The sequence below is a fragment of the Callospermophilus lateralis genome, chromosome 12, assembly GCF_048772815.1.
Source record: "Callospermophilus lateralis isolate mCalLat2 chromosome 12, mCalLat2.hap1, whole genome shotgun sequence".
Taxonomy (NCBI): Eukaryota; Metazoa; Chordata; class Mammalia; order Rodentia; family Sciuridae; genus Callospermophilus; species Callospermophilus lateralis.
The window spans coordinates 35,685,177-35,703,461 of NC_135316.1; the positions used below are offsets into that span (position 1 = coordinate 35,685,177).

Here is an 18,285-nt window from a genome sequence, read left to right on the forward strand (position 1 = left end):
TACCACTATGACCACTTTGTATTTAGGAAAAGTCAAGACCATGGAAAAATGTCCTGGATAAAAATACTATAAATAACATTTGTATATAATTTCAGTAATTCCATCTTCCTATGTAGGAGTCATTAAAAATAGTAGTTTTCAAGAGAGTAAAATTTGCTAAAACCTGACCACTTGAACAACTGTTTTGATGTCTCTGTCCAACTGTATATGTTTTCTAAAGTTATTCCCCATTCTGTAATTTTTAAAAATGTTTTAGCTTTCTGCAGTAAAATTGTAGAAATGACCAAGTACTATTTTAAATTAATTACTCACTATATAATTATTTTAAATTAAGTATTTAAGATATTTACTATGTTTGTTACAATATGATTTAAGGTCTATCATTAAAAGTTTTTTGATCATTTACATAAAAAGTTAAAAGCAGTAGAATATTAATGACTAACACATTCTTATACTATTTTTATTAGCTACAATAATAACTTTAAACATCACAGTTCACAAAACTCTTTGACAAAGAGAATTTTACTTGAGATCTATGATGATAAGACCAGGAATACACTGTTACTGCTCCTACTTTACCTAAGAAAAATTAAAAATGAAGGGCTTCAAATTTCATCCCATCAGATTAGGCCCCAACTTCCTTAAGAAGACTACTCAAGTGCAAGAAATAAAATCAAGAATCAATAAACGGGATGTATTCAAACTAAAAAGCTTTTTTTTCAGCAAAAGAAACAATCAATGTGGTAAAGAGAACACATACATTTGGGGAGAAATATTTTTTCCACACACAGATCAGATAGAGCACTAATCTCTGGGAAACATAAAGAACTCAAAAAACTTAACACCAAGAAACAAACAACCCAATCAATAAGTGGGCTAAGGAGATGAACAGTTACTTCTCAGAAGAAGATATACAATTGATCAACAAATATATGAAAAAAATGTTGAACATCTCTAGCAATTAGGGAAGTGCAAATCCAAATTACTCTAAGATTTTATCTCACACCAGTCAGAAGGCAGTAATCAAGAATATAAACAACAATAAGTGTTGGTGAGCATATGCGGAATCATACATCGAGAGTGGGACTAGAAATTGGTGCAACCAATCTGAAAAGCAGTATGAAATTCCTTAGAAAACTTGGAATGTAACCAACATTTGATGCAGCTATCTCACTTTTCAGTTTATACTCAAAGGACTTAAAAACAGCACACTTAAGTGATACAGTCCCTTCAAAGTTTATAGCAGCACAATTCACAATTGCTAAATTGTGGAACCAACTAAGATACCCTTCAACAGATGATAGGATGAAGAAACTTTGGTATATATACACACAATGGAGTATTACTCAGCACTAAAAGTGAATAAAATCATGGTGTTTGCAGGCAAATGGATGGAATTAGAGAATATCATGCTAAGTAAAGTAAGCCAATCCCCAAAAACCAAAGGCTGAATGTTCTCTCTGATAAGTGGATGCTGATCCATAATGAGGGGTGGGTGGAAAATGAAGGACCTTTGATTGGGCCAAGGGGAGGGAGGAAAGGGGAGGGGGAATGGGGGTAGGAAAGATGGTGGAATGAGACAAACATCATTACACTAGGTACATGTAAGACTGCACATGTGTTGTGACTCTACATCGCTCACAAACAGAGAAAAAAAGTTGTGCTTCATTTCTGTATAATGAATCAAAATGCATTCCACTGTCATGTACAACTAATTAGAACAAATAATTTTTAAAATGAAGAACTTAAGATTATGGATCATATGTGACTAAGCTGGTACTCATATTAAAAAGCTGTGTCTTGGGTTCAATTCTCTGATTTAATGTGAAGTCACCCCCTAGCACTAGTTTATAGAATTTTAACTAGACCACCTCATATTTGGGAGTCCTGTGAGCAGTTATCACTCCAACAAGGCACCCATCAGTGTGAGAGCCATTTTGAACATTAATAATGTTTAGTAGATAAAAAAAAATGTTCTTTCCTCAGTGGAACAACCTTTTCATCACACTTCATTTAAAGAACCCAGTTATATAATGTTACTTATACTTAGAATAAATTTAAAAAAAACTTATTATAGTGCATTTTACATTAAAATACTTGGCTAAAAGTAAGTATAAACACATTAAGAACTCAGAAATACCTCCAAACCAGCAAGTCTCCCTCAGGGAAAAAGAAGAAAAAATAACTTTAAATAAAGCAGTGTAATAATGTGAGGCATTCTCATGCACACTGGATTAAAATTTAGCCTGCATCTAAGTCATTGAACTCTTATCAAGGGTTATTTACATTGTTTTTTTAACATGCTAAGAAATACTTTGGTACTACTTCTTTTAAAATCATATCTGTCATGGTTAGACAATTTACTAATATATGATTTTTGATATAGTTCTTGAGGTCAAATACTTAGTAAATAGAAACAAGTTGATATTAGTTTTTTTTTAATGTGTATTTTTTAGTTGTAAGTGGATACAATAGCTTTATTTAATTTTTATGTAGTGCTGGAAATTTAACTGAGTGCCTCACATATGCTAGGTGAGCACTTTTCCTCTGAGCCACAACTGCAGCCCCTTATATTCACTTTAGTAAAAGAAAAGTCATCTAACTCACTACTAGACCACTGTTTTTTTTTAAACAGGTGTAAATACTATAGTCATACTAGTGGTGAGTCAAAGTTTTATCTAATTGTTTGCTTGAACTGTCTAACACTTATAAAAGTTTACTGTTGTTCACCAAGTATTCTGGCCCTATGCTTTTGGATACATGGCAGGACTGTAGGTCTTTGCTTATATGAAATAATGTGAGGTCATGTGAATTGTTTCTTTCAGGGAATGTGAGAAGAAGTTCAAAGTAGCTAGTACATAAGTATATTCCCTTTCCTCTGGTAAAGGAGCACAAAAGCATATGCTCAAACAAAGCTTCTAACAACTTAGTTTTCTCATCAGAAAAACCTAACAATTTACACTGGGATTGGAACCTGATAGACAAATAAACTGTTTTCATACCAAGACAAGGTATCCTAACCAATATACTAATTATATAGGTTCATTTTTTTAGGAGTTTTTGGAGGCAAACTAAGAAAGCAAACATGAAATCTCCAAAGAATCTAATCATAGTGCTTTAAAATATCACTCTGATAAATTATGCCTTTTAAATAAAGTAGTACTAAAAGTCTATTTTAAAATGACAGAAAGAGTTCCAATCATGTCTGAAATATGAAAGACATACTTTTCCATATAATTTGGAAATGGGATTTTTTGAAAGATCACTGATAAGTGTAAATTTTATTAATAGCCTTAGAACAAATACATTAACAATAATTCCTTATGGTTATATAGTATTTTACAATGTTGAAAGAACTTTTACATACACAATTAAACCATCACAAAATCCCTGTGAGATAGGCAGGGTAGGTGTTATTTTTCTTTGACTAATGAGAACAAGGCTCAGAGGTGAAGCAGGGTCATACTTGGTAAGTAATGGGGCCAGGACTAGAACGTAGGCCTTCTGACATGCTGCCTCCCTAAGTACATTCGAGTAATGATGTCCATACTATATAATGAAAATTTTTCTCCTATAATGTTGATCAGATCCATTTTTATAAGTTTTCCTATCACCTTTCTCTAATATACCTGAACATTCAAATTGATAAGACATTCCTTCCCTGCTTCTGGGCTATTTTTTAGATGTATCTAGCACCATCCTAACATGAAATTTATTAGTAAGTTTTAAGGATCCTTGGCTACACATGCTTAGACTATGATATGAAGATTTACTTCAAAAATTTCTTCCTACATATTCCCATGATGTTTATATCAAACTAAAACCAAACAGGTTTGCTTTTATTCTCAAGAGATTTGAAATCTTTCCCTATAGACATTTATGTATATAAATGCAAAATATGGAAAGGAAACCTATCCAGAGTATACCTTTGGGGACAAGCGCATGGAGTACTGCATACATGTCATAGGTTAAGGGTGTCTGAGTGGCAAACTGCTTACCCCATAGGCATAGTCCTGGGTGTGAGACCACATGTTGAAGTCCCTGTGCTTGCTCCACAGCTCACTCCTCAATTGGTTGCTGCAAGGACAGTTAGCAGAAATTGCATTGGTGGCTGCTTGTAATCTGCTTAGCTACTGCCTGAGTATATACATGGTAACTGTACAATAAAATCAGACCTGCTACCTGCTTGATCTCCAGAGGTATTGGATAGCTACTGCAAAGTCACACTCTCCTCTACTCTCTTCTGTGGATATTCTCGCTGGAAGAGAGGGAGACCATGCATACCTAAATGAAAGTCACATGACACTTATTTGTGTTCCTTGACCTTAAAAGAGGAGGAGAATCATTATATTCTACTTCCAAGTTTGATGCCATCTCATGTGTGAAATCCTTAGCAACAAGCTAGAAAAAATGATCTGAATTATACCAATAGAAGGACTCAAGCAGTAGTGAACAAACCATATATGTATGTGGTATGTGGTATGAAGAAAACACTTGCTCTTTAGCAGATTGTCCCAGTGTAAATTACTTATCAAGGCAGATTTTAATCTATACCATCTCTGTTAAATTTTAAAATGTAAAATATGGTGGAGTTATCAACTTGAAATATGACTGAATGTAACTGACCCTCAAATTACCTGTCAAGCAAGCTAAAGCTCAAAAGGTATGAAAGGCAAGGGATAAAACCCAGCTGACCTAACATGAAGTGAAAAAGAAAAACTGCAAAACAGCAGGTTCAAGTAAACTAGAGAACATCAAGCATGAAGAGTGTATTTTAAAAACATGAAAATGACACCTGTATTATCAGGCACCAGGGCTGGAGCTCAGCTCAGTGGTACAGCTCCCACCTCACATGTGTGAGGCACTAGGTTCAATGCTCAGCACTGCATAAAAATAAATAAAGACATTGTGTCCAATTACAAATAAAAAAATATTAAAAAGAAATTAACACCAAAAACAAATGACCCAATCAACAAATGGGCCAAGAAACTGAACAGACACTTCTCAGAAGAAAATATACACTCAATCAACAAATATAAAAAATTGTTCAACAACTCTAACAATTAGAGAAATGCACATCAAAAGTACTCTAAGATTTCATCTCACTCCAGTCATAATGGCAGTTATTAAGAATACAAGCTACAATAAGAGTCGGTAAGGATGTGGGTAAAAAGACACATTAATACATGCTGGTGGGACTGCAAATTGGTGTAACTAATCTGAAAAGCAGTATGGAGACTCCCTAGAAAACTTAGAATGGAACCATCATTTGACCCAGCTATCCCACTCCTTGGTTATACCCTGAAGACTTAAAAACAGCATACTACAGTGATGCAGCCACTTCAATGTTTATAGCAGTACAATTCACAATAGCTAAATTATGGAACCAACCTAGATGCCCTTCAATAGATCAACGGATAAAGAAACTGTGGTATATATATTCAAAATGGAATATTACTCAGCAACAAAAGAGAATAAAATCATGACATGCAGGTAAATGGATGAAGTTGGAGAATATCATGCTAAGTGAAGTAAGCCAATCCCAAAAAAACAAAGGCCAAATATATTCTGATAGTGGATGCTGATCATAATGAGGTGTGGGTTGCAGGGATCATGGAAGTAAAGGAGGAACTTGGATAGGAAAAATGGGAGGGAGACAATGGGAGGAGAAATGGGAATAGGAATGATGGTGGAATGAAATGGACATTATTATCCTAGGTACATGCATAAAGACACAAATGGTGTGACTCTACTTTGTGTACAAAAAAATAAAAAAATGTGCTCAATTTGTGTACTATTAGCTGAAATTAATTAATTTATTTATTCTAATTTGTTATACTTGATAGCAGTGTCAAGTATAACAAATTAGAATAAATAAATTAATTACTTTTTTTAAAAAGAGCAATAGGGATGAATTTAAGCCTGTGAGGGTGAGTACAGAATGAATGGGATTTAGAGAGGGAGTTGGGGTACGAAGTTAGGAAAAACCAAGAAACAATTTAAATACATACAACTTTAAAAATAATTAGTGACAATAAATGTGACTATTTTATCTTTCCAAACAAAGTAGAACTTTAAATGTAGGTTAGAAATTAAAGATATAGTCCACAGACTGGGCTATAGAAATTGAATGTAAGTTGTACTGTCAGTAATAGATGGAAGAAAACTGCTTCAGAAATAGAATTGCTGTGGTAGAACTAAATGTTAATGAAACTATTAAGAAACAAATACTTAACTTTTGTACTTGAAGCCTAATTGAAAAACATTTGTTCTCTTATTTTAAAAAAAAATCTAACAGTTGGAACTAATGTAAAAAATACTGCAGCTACATTTTTCTATTATGTTAAGATCTAGAATGTTCTAACACAGTATATCAGCTCAAAACCAACTACACACTTTTTAAATGAATGTAGATGAGAGTATCCCCCTTACATAGTATCATTGTCATCATTATTTACATGTTTTCTCTTTAGTGGGTTTGATTCATTGCCTGTGTTCTGTGATGAAAGCATATCGGTGGTAACAAGAATATTTTTGGGCTCAGTCATTGAATAATTAATCAGAATATTTTGAACTACAGTTGTTGAAGGAACTGGTTTGGCAGTAGTGGAATGAGAAGGTGGAATCTGCACTGTAAATCTTTGGCTTGTCGCTAACACTAGAGTTGCAACTTTACTTGGGACAGACACTGTTTATGGTGCTGCTGCTTCAGATTGAATCCAGGCTTCATCACCTATAAGCTGGGTATCCTTGGGCAAATTCTTTTGTACCTCTGTTTTCTCATCTATAGTAGGAGTAGTGGTATGTCTGGTATTAACAGTACCAACACTTAACCATGGAACTAGCCTTCCATGGTTAGGCCCCTTTTCAATTAAGGACTTCAGTCTGCAGTTTGGAGCTGTTAAGCAGTATCTATTAGGTACAGCTTAGGTCCTGAATATGGCTTAATCAGTGGCAAAGGTGTTTGAGGTTTTTTTTTTTTTTTTTTTTTTTTTTTTTTTTTTTTTTTTTTTTTTGCCTTGCAATATTCAGTAATTAGAGTACTAAATGTCTTAGTGCCTCTCAAAATTGAGCTCACAGACATGTGTTTGAGGGTATATTTTTGGGCTTTACAGAAAGAAATCCTTCAGAAAATCTGTTGTTGGAACATGGTCAATGATACTGCAGGCGAAATCGCTCATTATTTCCAGGTTTGGGATATCTGCCAATATGAGATACTTCCTTTAGAACTTAGTCCAAAAATGACAGTCCCTTTCCTGAAGAAAGCCATTCTCACTTTTACTCAAAATGAACATTCTAAAACAAATTACAATCTATTTTATCTGCTAGGAATCTCTAAGACAAATTAGGAGTTTAACTATGTAGATCTCTGCATCATTCATTTTGATACATATTTTTCCTTCAATTTGACTTTCCACAGTGAATCAGTTTTTTCATCTATTTGATTTTTCTTTTCTACATCATCATTATTTCACTGGGGTGATTTCTTTTTGTACTTTTCCTAAATCCTTTGTGGAATAAAACAATGTGAATTAAATTGACCTTGATGTATCATGGCTTCATTCTTCTCTCATTTATGATTCTCTAGAATAGACTTGAAATTTTCCAATTCTTTTCTGTTTGGTAAAATGATTTTAAAAAAACAAAAGCCAATCTTGTTGGAATTTTAATTGTCACATATTTAAAAATATATAAAAAATCTTTATCAAATGTCACTAACTTCTAAGAAAATACAGAGACTCTATTTAGGATTTTAGAAATTGTTTCTTTTTTGGAACTTAATAGTGTTGTTTCCATGCTTCACCTAAAAGACATACCACTGTAATTCACATCTGGCTTTTTAATAATTACCTACAAAGAAGACTAAAAATTATTTTATCTCCTAATATGATAGTTCTGGGTCTTACAGGAGTCATTTTCCATTGCTGCATAATTCTTACTCCATTCACAATTCAATCTCTGATGAAGGATCAATTGATAACCCCAAGTAACACAATAAACTTAGGACTCTCAAGTTCTATCAGAATATTTTTGTACTGTCTATTTTTGTTCTCCTAGTTCTTTCTGAAGGCAACAAAAGTGGAACTAACCCAGAACGTACATATCTAACTCATGTTCTCCAAGTCCACATCAGGCTGGTAAAGCAAAGGAGTCAACTAGTAAAAATGAGAGTGGCTAAATCCAGATGAACCCCAAAGCATTCCAACATCTACCAAATGAATGCCTCTTGACCAAATTTAAAAATTTCCAGAGATTGCCCATGGGAGCTGAGGTATTTCTTCTTGTTTGATCAGTGGGACATGAGTTCTGGAGCTTCCTTGTTTTGCTTCTCCTGACAGTGACCACTTATGCCCTCAGGTCATGAGGAAGACATCCTAGGGACAATAGGTATCAGCTACTAGAAGTTTAGGGAGCACATTTCTGATCCAGTACTTGGTACTTCTAGGTACCAATTAGCCTGACTTCCTACATCAATTAGTGCAACAGCATCTGATAATTCCAATCTGTGTTCTTCAGCTTTGTGTTCCAACTTAATACAAAAGGTACCTTTGTGAGAATGGGCAAAAATATCCACTCCCATCAGTGTCATACTCTTGAACATAAGTCACAAAGTATGACTGAACATAAGTCCATAAAAGTCTTACAGAGATCAATATATCTATCATTGGTCCTTATGGTCCCTGTCCTTCTTTTGAGGACTCTGTAATAAATTCTGCTTTGGAGAAGTTAACACTAGTCTACTGGAGAACTTCACAATGTCTTCTTCTAGAATAAACATCTTTTCTTTTCACAACACTGTATGACCCTAAGAACAGTCTGAAAATCTCAAATCTCTTCTATCTAAAGGTGAGCTGCTCCCATGAACATATACTCCTCATCCTCATAGATATGTGGAGAGTCCTCATAAGCATCTAACCAAATCACACTGTTTAGATATGAACATGGAACATTACAAAAACTTCATTCATTGTGAGACTCCTCCCTTCTACTAAGAAATCAAAAGACAGAAATCCCATTTTATACAATGAAAATTATGAACAATTATTGCTTAATCTTCTGCAGATAGTGTTTTGTAAGAGAGTAGGTATTGTAGGAACATTACCAAAGTGACTGCTATAAAAGAGACATAGAGAAAAGACAGAAAAATAACTTTCTGTAGTCATTGCCTCATTGCTTAAAACAAAATCTAGTGACTTTAAACCAATTGATTATTTTCACTATCCACTGAGTCAACTGTATGATGCTTCTGCTGATCTGGCATGAGCTCACTCATGTAGCTGCATTTACCTGGTAGGTCAGCTGGGGGCGATGTATTTTGAAATTTAAAATACACTATATGCCTGCAGGGTTAAATAACTCCATGTGGGCTTTTATCGTCCAGACTGCTAGACCTGGCTTCTTCATTTAGTGACAGAAGCAGTCTAAGAAGCCCAGCTTCACAATTCTTTATGTCCCACTGGTCAAAACCAGCCACATGGAATGGGGTCTACAAAAAAGTGTATCTGGGAAGGTGTGATTCCTTGCAGGCCATTAATGTAGCAATCTACCATGTCAGCTCCCTCCTAGGGCTGTTACTTAAAATCCTCTTAAAATCCTTCTAATACTTGAGTCCCGGTATTCTTTTAAAAAAGTTTCTTTCCAACTTACTCCATAACTTATCTTTTTAAGAGCTAAAGTAGTGTACAATCAGTAACTTGAAAAATTGTACTTATATGTGTAATATGAAATGAATTTCATTCTGCCATCATGCATAAAACATTAGAATAAATAAAATTTTAAAAAGAGCTAAAGTATTTTTAGGGGTGTTCTAAGCTCATACTAGTCCAACATATCGGTGGACTCAAAAATATTTTGTAATTTAAAATGCACCATATGCCAGAGTAAATGCTCACTACTAAATTCTTAAAGCTATTCTGGAAGGAATAAAAATTCCTTTGAATGTAAGTGCAAAAGCCTTTAAATACATCAGGGAAAGTAGTTCCCCCACCAGGAAAAAATGGATTATTCTGCCATTGATGTCACACAGTCATGCTTCTGAGGCAATTTGCACTTCTAATTAACTCTGAATGTGTTATCAAACAAAATGTTCAAATGTCTTAAGAGTTAGTAAAAAAACCACTATTTTCTGGTTTCCACACAATTTCTAGACCATCTTCTACTTTCTATACTATTTCCAACAGCAAGACAAGAAGATGCCCCAAAGTATACATACATTAACAATCTGAACATCAGTCAACAATATGAACAAAACAGCGAACATCACCAAAGAAAAGGTAAGAAGGAAAGAAATACCTAACTTTATTCCACTTTATAAGTTGCTACTATTTATAAAATACTCTGATAATTTATGGAGCAGTTGAAAATGTAAAATAGTAATAATTGAACTCTTAAAGGCATTGGCTATACCTCTTGTGATTAGTTTTAGAATATATCTTTTCTTCCATCATTTTTTAAAAACATCAGTTCAAGTTCAAGTTTGTAAGTTGTTGTGAAAATGAATGTGATTTGGAAAAATGTGTGTGCCTATGCAACTAGAGGTGTGGTCAAACTGTCTTCATAAGGTGGGTCACTTTGGACTAAGGATGTTAGAGCTATGACCAGGGCTAGCACCCTTTACTATAAAAAAGTCAGAGTAGCCCTCTGACCAATTATACTGATGCCAAACAAGATGCTGCTCTGAGAGTACATGGCAAAATGCTTTAGAGCTTTTCCATCAGGGTAGTCAAATGTGGAACGTCACTCATGCACAGAAGATGATTTTTGTTGTTGTTAAATTAGGATAATAAAATCAATTGACCGTAAAACAAATAAACAAACAAAAAATAGGCCAACAGCAGAGTTATTTTTAGGTTACTTACTTCAGTTTTTCATCTTAATGGGCTGGTATACAAAATAGAATATAAAATGTACCATATGCTACAGCAAATGCTCAAATCCTTACAGCTCTCATGAAAATAAAAGATCTTTATCTTAAAATACAAGTTTTCCATTCAAATGAAACTAAACACAAAAATATTCTGACATATTTATCAGTTAACAGAAAATAAAAATACCTACATATTATTGTTGAAACACAACATTTTATCACTTTTGCTAAAAGAAGGAGGGGTAACAAAGAGCTAAAATGAGAATGAAGGCATTGGCTAACACTTGCAATTAAAAGTCAATATATAAAGAAAGCAGCATTTCTAATTCCACAGTGATGGATAGTTCTGAATTTCATAAAGTTACAAGTTTTAGATGACTCATCTACTTGCTTTATAATAAAATCAATATAAACTCTCCCAAACGGTCTCAATACTATAATGAGATAAACTTCCTTTTTGGGTGGGAGGGAAGGGGAAGCGGCATGGGGATAGAAAAGATGGTAGAATGAGATGGATATCATTACCCTAAATAAATGTAAAGACATGAATGGTGTGAATATACTTTGTATACAACCAGAGATATGAAAAATTGTGGTCTATATGTTTAATATGAATTGTAATGCATTCTGTTGTCATATGTAACAAATTAGAACAAGAATCAAATTTTAAAAACAACTTCCTTTCTTATTTCAACATGCTACATTCTAATTTAATGACTAATTATATTTCAGAAAACTAAAGTAATCTTATTATTTATACCATTGGAAAAATTATAAAGATGAGACAGAATGCATGACATTAAGAATGTGTATATGCACACAACACATGATCTTGGAATAAAAAAATATCAATTTATAAAAACAATAAATGTGCTTAAATAAATTAATATTTTAAAATGCCATTATACACAAAACATTCATTGTTTTTTGTGATGTCCTGCTTTTCCTGAAGGAAACAACAACAACAAAAAAAATGTGACAAATACTTGGTGTCCAACCCACTAGTGCACAGTTGGCAATTAGGGTGAGGAATACAGAGTGCTTATTTCCTCAAATTAAAAAATAAAAACAAACAAAAAACACAAACAATAAAATATCAAAACTTGTGTTATTCTCTTGCAGTTTATTAAATTCTAAATTGTGAGTATCACATGCTACATTTACAGGCCTATTTTTCCTCTGAGGACAAGGTAGAACAATATTGTTAGCTACAGTTCATCATTCTATATAACCTAGATTTAACAGATGAAAAGAAGCAATACATAAAGCATTTTTAACTAACCTACATATTTATGAACAAAAATTAATTTTCAAATAACATTGGTCTACTAAGAAACTCTAATTTCCCAAGAAAAGAAAACTTTAACATAAAACCTCAACTTCTAAAGAAATTCCGTGCAAAAGGTTAAATTAATTTTATGTTCTAACATTTGAAAATGCACTTCAATATTCTTCATTTTTATAGAGTCCTAAACATACTTATTTAAAATCCATCCTTTAAAACTAATTTGGTTTAACAGTGGGTAAGAACAATAATTTAGGTTGAATATTAATCTAGATACAAAAATAGTTTCTTGAACTTTAAAGAAATCACAGTATCTTGCAAGGAAAAAAAAGGCATTAAGAAAAAGAAAATGCTAAAACACTGGCTGCTCTTAGGGGAAAATGTTCTTGAACTGGAAAAAAAGGAATAAACATTTTTACACATTCAGAAATTCAACACACTTTGTGCTAGACATGTGGCTTGCTTTTGAACTGAAGTTCATGTCTAAATGGTAATTAACACTTTTCAAGTCAACTTATTTGAATGGGACCATGTCTGAAGGAAACAACAACAACAAAAAAGAGGCTTTGTCATCAAAATCAGCATGAGAGTGCTAAGTTTTTATTAAACATTCAACCAGGTTTATACCTAACTTTTCCTTTTTGGTCATGTAAAAAGTATGGCAAGTCTATGGAAATAAACTAAAGGCAGCAAAATAGACTGACATTATTGGCAGGTGATGTGACTATGTCTAAGTGGTTTGGTTTTATTTTTATCTTTCTATAGTTTCTAAATTCATATTAAAATTACTTAACACCCATCTTTACTGTCTACTTAAGAATTTTACTGAAGATGACTTTTAAGTAAGTATGATGGATTCCCAAGCTTCTACTGTTAATGAACAGATATTTGTAGGGCTAGATCAGATATTGAAGAAAAATTCATTACAGAATTTATGTATTGGTTAAATTCATTCATTCCTCCCAGTTAAATGAAGCCCTCCCCATGACACAATATCATATAACAATATCATATAAGAATAGTTACTATCCTCCACAGTAACCACTTTTTAAGTATATCTTTTTATGAGCTAAAGAATATATATTACTTTTTTATGAGCTAAAGAATATATATTTCTTCCACAGAGCACATTATCTCCTCAGTAAATAATTATTGCCAGACAAATGGGAAATGAAATTGGGCTTCTTTGATTAAATTATACCATATATTTTCCTAGCACTGAAAAAGAGGGAAGACATGAGTGTAAAAGTGTCTTTAAATGTTCTTCCTTAGTGCTTCCTTACTGTCTAAAAGCTGCAATAAAGATTCTAATTTTTCAACCTAACTTCCCTAGTATGAATGTGTAAAGTGGTGGTCAGTACAGTTAGGATAGTGTATTAATGACAACAGGGGAGCTTTGTGAGGAGCTCACACCATAGAATAAAATGGTCTGGACCATTTAGACAGAAGGGAGAAAAATGCAATTTCAGTAGAAACTACAAATTAATTAGTCTTATTTATATAAAAAAGAAGAAAATTACTTTACTTCAGAGCCAGAAAAATTGGCTTCCTAAATTTAAAACATAGCCAAGTTAAGAGTAAAATTCCCACCTTAGTTTCTTACAGGCCTCTGTAGAGGTCCTCAGAAGAGAACCTTGATATAAATTACCAAAGATATGTACTTAAAAGATGTGATGTGAAATTATTCCATCCAAAGTCTTTAGTGGAAGGCAGCAAAGGTACTAACAGGAGTCAAAATGATGTCCTGGAAAGAGGAATCTTACATTTATTATATGAAACTGTTAATAAAACATATTGCTCCATGAAATATGATTTTATTATAATGACTGGGTTATTAATCTAAAAATATCATATTGAAAAGCAAATTGAGGTTTACAACTTTTGATAAAAATAAAAGAAAATGCTGCAAAGCTAGGACAAAATCTTAAAATGAAATGGGGCAATATCTAGTTTTGCCACATCTAACAGCTTCACAACTTCATGAAAAAAACACTTGTACCTTCACTTATAAATACCACAAACAGAATTAAAAATTAAGTTTCATGTTTCAAGTTTTCAAGGATCTAGTGGTTCAGGCAGAGACAATATTTGACTTTTGAGCATATTCACAAAGTCAGACTTTCCTCCTGGATCAGTTTTTTGTAACTTACCCACGTGACCAAAGGGAGCAAGAAATGAGGATTATTATGTATCTGCTTCAGGTAAATTGCTTATTTCCCTTTCTTCTAACTTCTTGGAATTTACAAGGTCAGATATGAAGATGCACTTATAAAAATGGGTTGCTCCATCCTAGAGTACCAACCAAGGAAGTCTAATTTTTAAGATGAAAAACATATATAAGACTAAGCCATCACACAAATAAAAACATCTCCACAGGAAAAAAAAGGGGGTTAACCTGGGAAAAAAAAGCCATAAGATCCATAGTTAAACTGAATTGTGAGCATCTACTTGCTAGCACGTACTATGTGGAACGATTACAAATATTCTTTTTTGTTGTTATTGTTTTTGATGAACCTTTATTTTATTCATTTACTTATATGTAGTACTGAGGACCAAACCAGTGCCTCACACAAGCTAGGCAAGTACTCTACCAATGAGTTACAAACCCAGCCCATATTTTTTTAAATCAAAAACTACTATGATACAGATATTTTCATCTATATTTTACTGATGAGAAAAGTAGGTTAAGAAATTAAATAAGGCACATTAGGTAATGCAGCCAAGATGTGACTTACTCAGGATTCACTCTCCATTGATCTGATGCCAAGCCTCTTTCCAGACTATCAACTCCACATCTCCATTAACTAATACCCCTGCTTGGCTTCTACCTGTGGACCAATACTGCAAAGAACTGCAAAAGAAAAGGAAGATATTGTCTTTACACTCCAGGTAGTTAATATCTAAGAGGCGTTCAGAAGACTCAGATGCCCAGTTCACCAGGGGCAGTGTGGTATATCAGAAGAACACTGGCTACAGAGAATAATAATTCACTTAACTCTGGGTTTTGCTATTTATTAATCATAATTAATAATTTTATTATTTTCAATCTCTCTTTATTTGTTTTATTCTAAAAAATCTAATTGTAATCTCTACTTTACATAATTTGGTTCCTGTGCATGAAATCAAAGATTTCTATTACCTGTAGAAACACAGGGGAAGACATGAGAATCAGCATTTTGTGTTTTCCCAAATTAGTCTTACAAATAGCGAAATTAACAGATTGAATTGTTCACATATTTAAATTTCATTCAAGATATTTTCTCAATAGCATCATCTGTAACATTTTATAAAATTACCAAGTTAAAACATATTAGTTCTCTTTATTTGAATAAATGCTTTTATTTTCTAGAAATAACACATAATTCCTTCAACCAATACTATGTTTACCTTGGTTTCTCATAATTTACTTACATATTATTCATGGGAGAGTGGAACTGCTGCATCAAAGTGCACACTAAATTTCTGGATGTGGTGGGACATTCCTGTACTCCCAGCAGCTAGGGAGGCTGAAGCAGGAGGATCTCAAGTTTGAAGCCAGCTTCAGCAAATTACCAAGGCTGTAAGCAACTTAACAGGACCCTGTCTTGAAACAAAATAAATAAATAAATAAAAAGGGTTGTGAATATTGCTCAGTGGTTAAGCACCCCTGGATTCAATCCCTGGTACCAAAAAAGAAAAAAAAAAACATACTAAATTCACTTTGACTATTGCATATTGAAATTCAAGAACTATCAAAGTGACTAAGTTTTCTTGTTAGAAAATGTGATTAAAACAAGAATATGTGTAGTTCTTTATGGAAAAGAAGTCTACAAAATGTACATATTAATAGTTTTTCAATTAAATCTTTCTTAAACTTGAATCTCCTCTAACAGTATTTTCATCTCTAGTTGTACTTCCTCATCCTCCATTAACTTTTTTGCACTCTGAGGAAAACCATAATAGTCCAATAGCCATACATAGGTTAGCAGCCTTCATACCTGAGGAAATTTGCTCTTCTTGGACTTTTTGGTATTTAGATCACACAAATATTGCAATTAATGTAATGAAACCACAGCCTTGTCTGTATTTCCTCAGACAGTCAAGCCCTAACTCATATATACTTCATTTCTTATTGTCTTAACTCTAAAAGAGAGTAGACTGTATTTTTCATAAATACTTTATTGAAAAAATCCTTCTCTTCTGAAAGCCTTCTATGACATTGACAAAGTACCATGTATAACATCATAAAAGAATTTTCATTCAACAGAGCAGCAACCACCTGAGCCAATGAACCAAAACTTTAAAGACTCAGAAATTAAAAATTCATATATTTCAGAAAATATTATTATTTCACAAGTAAGAGCAAAATTATAAAATAGAAGTGTGTCCTCTGAGCCTTAAAATGATAATGACATTCACATCTTGAAGGACATTTTCTTTAGTCAAAGAAAATTCAAAATGGATTCAAAGGGGAGAAATACAGGCTGGATATTATGGATTAGTTTAGAATCAAAAATCACAAATCGCTTATTCAAGATATTTAATATGGCAACATAAATGATTAAAAATACAAGGGAAAAAAGAAATGATGATGTTTGATTTACAGCTTTCATAACAAAATATATCACATTATTCCTATATTAGACTTCCTGTCAAAAAAGAGAGAGAAATGTGTTTTGAAGAAAAAAAAAAAAAAGGGACAGAAGGAGAGAAAGTGTGTGTGGGTGTCCCACAGTTGACTGCCTGGCTGGGGGTTGTGGCTTTGTCCATAGCAAGGAAGAAAGAACATCATGAAAAATAACTGGACTCTCAGTCTTAGTCTTTTCATACATCTCCCCCCGCTAACTGTGTGTAATCTACAAAATATACATCAAACTTAAGAACAGAAATATTACCCTAGAGAGACTCTATGAGGTTGGTTTTGCTCTTCAAAAAATACAAATAAAGAAATACCAGAATTCATAAATGGAAAAAAACAAAGAAACAAAAAAAAAAAAAAACTACCTAAAGAGCTACCCTAAGTAAATACAGTTGAAAATCCTCCTCACCCAAAGGCACACAATAAAACCAAGTAAAATGGCCTTGCTGACTGGTTGAGAGAGAGCCTGGTTGTGCTCAGCTTTCAGATGTCACATTCCAGGTGCTCACTCATCTGCAGCCTGAAGGTGGCTGGGACAGAGTGGGGTGCAGGAAATGCAATGCCCCAGAGTGGGGCAAGAAAACTTACCGCGACCAAGGACAAGGTTGGCAGCAACCCAGAAGGTGGCAACCGGGGTTCCCAGGCAGAGGATCCCACACAACACGCCCACGCGGGAGTCCCACAGCTACTCCTGGGAGATGGATGCAGCTGCAGGGTCGGGGCGGAGGAAGCCATAGCCCACTGGTGTGCCACATAAATAGCCTTGGCCGGCTCTGGCTGGCTGCAGGTGGGCTCTATGCTGAGCTCTATGCTGTTGTCTGGGCAAAGCAGCAGCTGCAGAGCTTCTGGCACCAGCATGTCTAGTGCTTTCTTGGAAGCTCTGAGTTCTAGCTGTCTCTGGCTACCACTCCCCTCACCGGGATCTGCAAGCTTGTGTGTACCTACATACTAGCGAGCATGTGCAGGCACCTTGGATGATGCTGTTGTTAATGCAAACTGCACACACACCATGCAGGTGCCCCCTCCTTTCCAAGGGGTGCAGCTAGGGGAGACAAAACTTGTTTGTTTTGTCTTACTTTATGCTGTTACTATAGTCCTTGTTCTTGATCCTAAACTTGGTTAGGAAGTAGCCAGTTAAGATGACTGTCTCTCCATTCCACCTATCTTCCATTGTTCCCCAACTTCAAGGGATGGGAAAATGTGGGACAGAATATTGTTCTGATTGGCAGTGGAGCCTCCAGACTGTCCTGGGGTCCACATGCAATGTAAATAACTTACTGGAGAACTTGTTTGCTCTGCACCCTATCTTTCCCACAACCACACTTCTGCCCACTCTCTGCTGCCTCCTCCTGCTTTCTCCAGTTGGCAAGTCAAGGAAGAATGAGGAAGGTGAGGAAGAATGGGAGAACAAAACCACATGCTGTTTTGGCAAAGCCAAGTTGTGTCTGCTGCTTCTTGGCAGTCCCAAAAGTAGGTTCTCTTAGCAGATGAAGCTGCTGGCAAATGAAACAGGGG

The 18,285-nt window shown here is 34.2% G+C and overlaps 1 protein-coding gene across 1 annotated transcript; it reads right to left on the reverse strand.

The window, feature by feature from the left end:
• Nucleotides 1-6,428: 6,428 nt before the first annotated feature.
• LOC143386045 (transcription initiation factor TFIID subunit 9B-like) lies at nucleotides 6,429-17,628 on the reverse strand. The gene is given in 5 exon segments (XM_077110679.1): nucleotides 6,429-6,708; nucleotides 6,793-6,922; nucleotides 6,925-7,018; nucleotides 8,471-8,593; nucleotides 17,359-17,628. Coding segments are annotated over 5 exon segments (897 nt in total).
• Nucleotides 17,629-18,285: the final 657 nt, after the last annotated feature.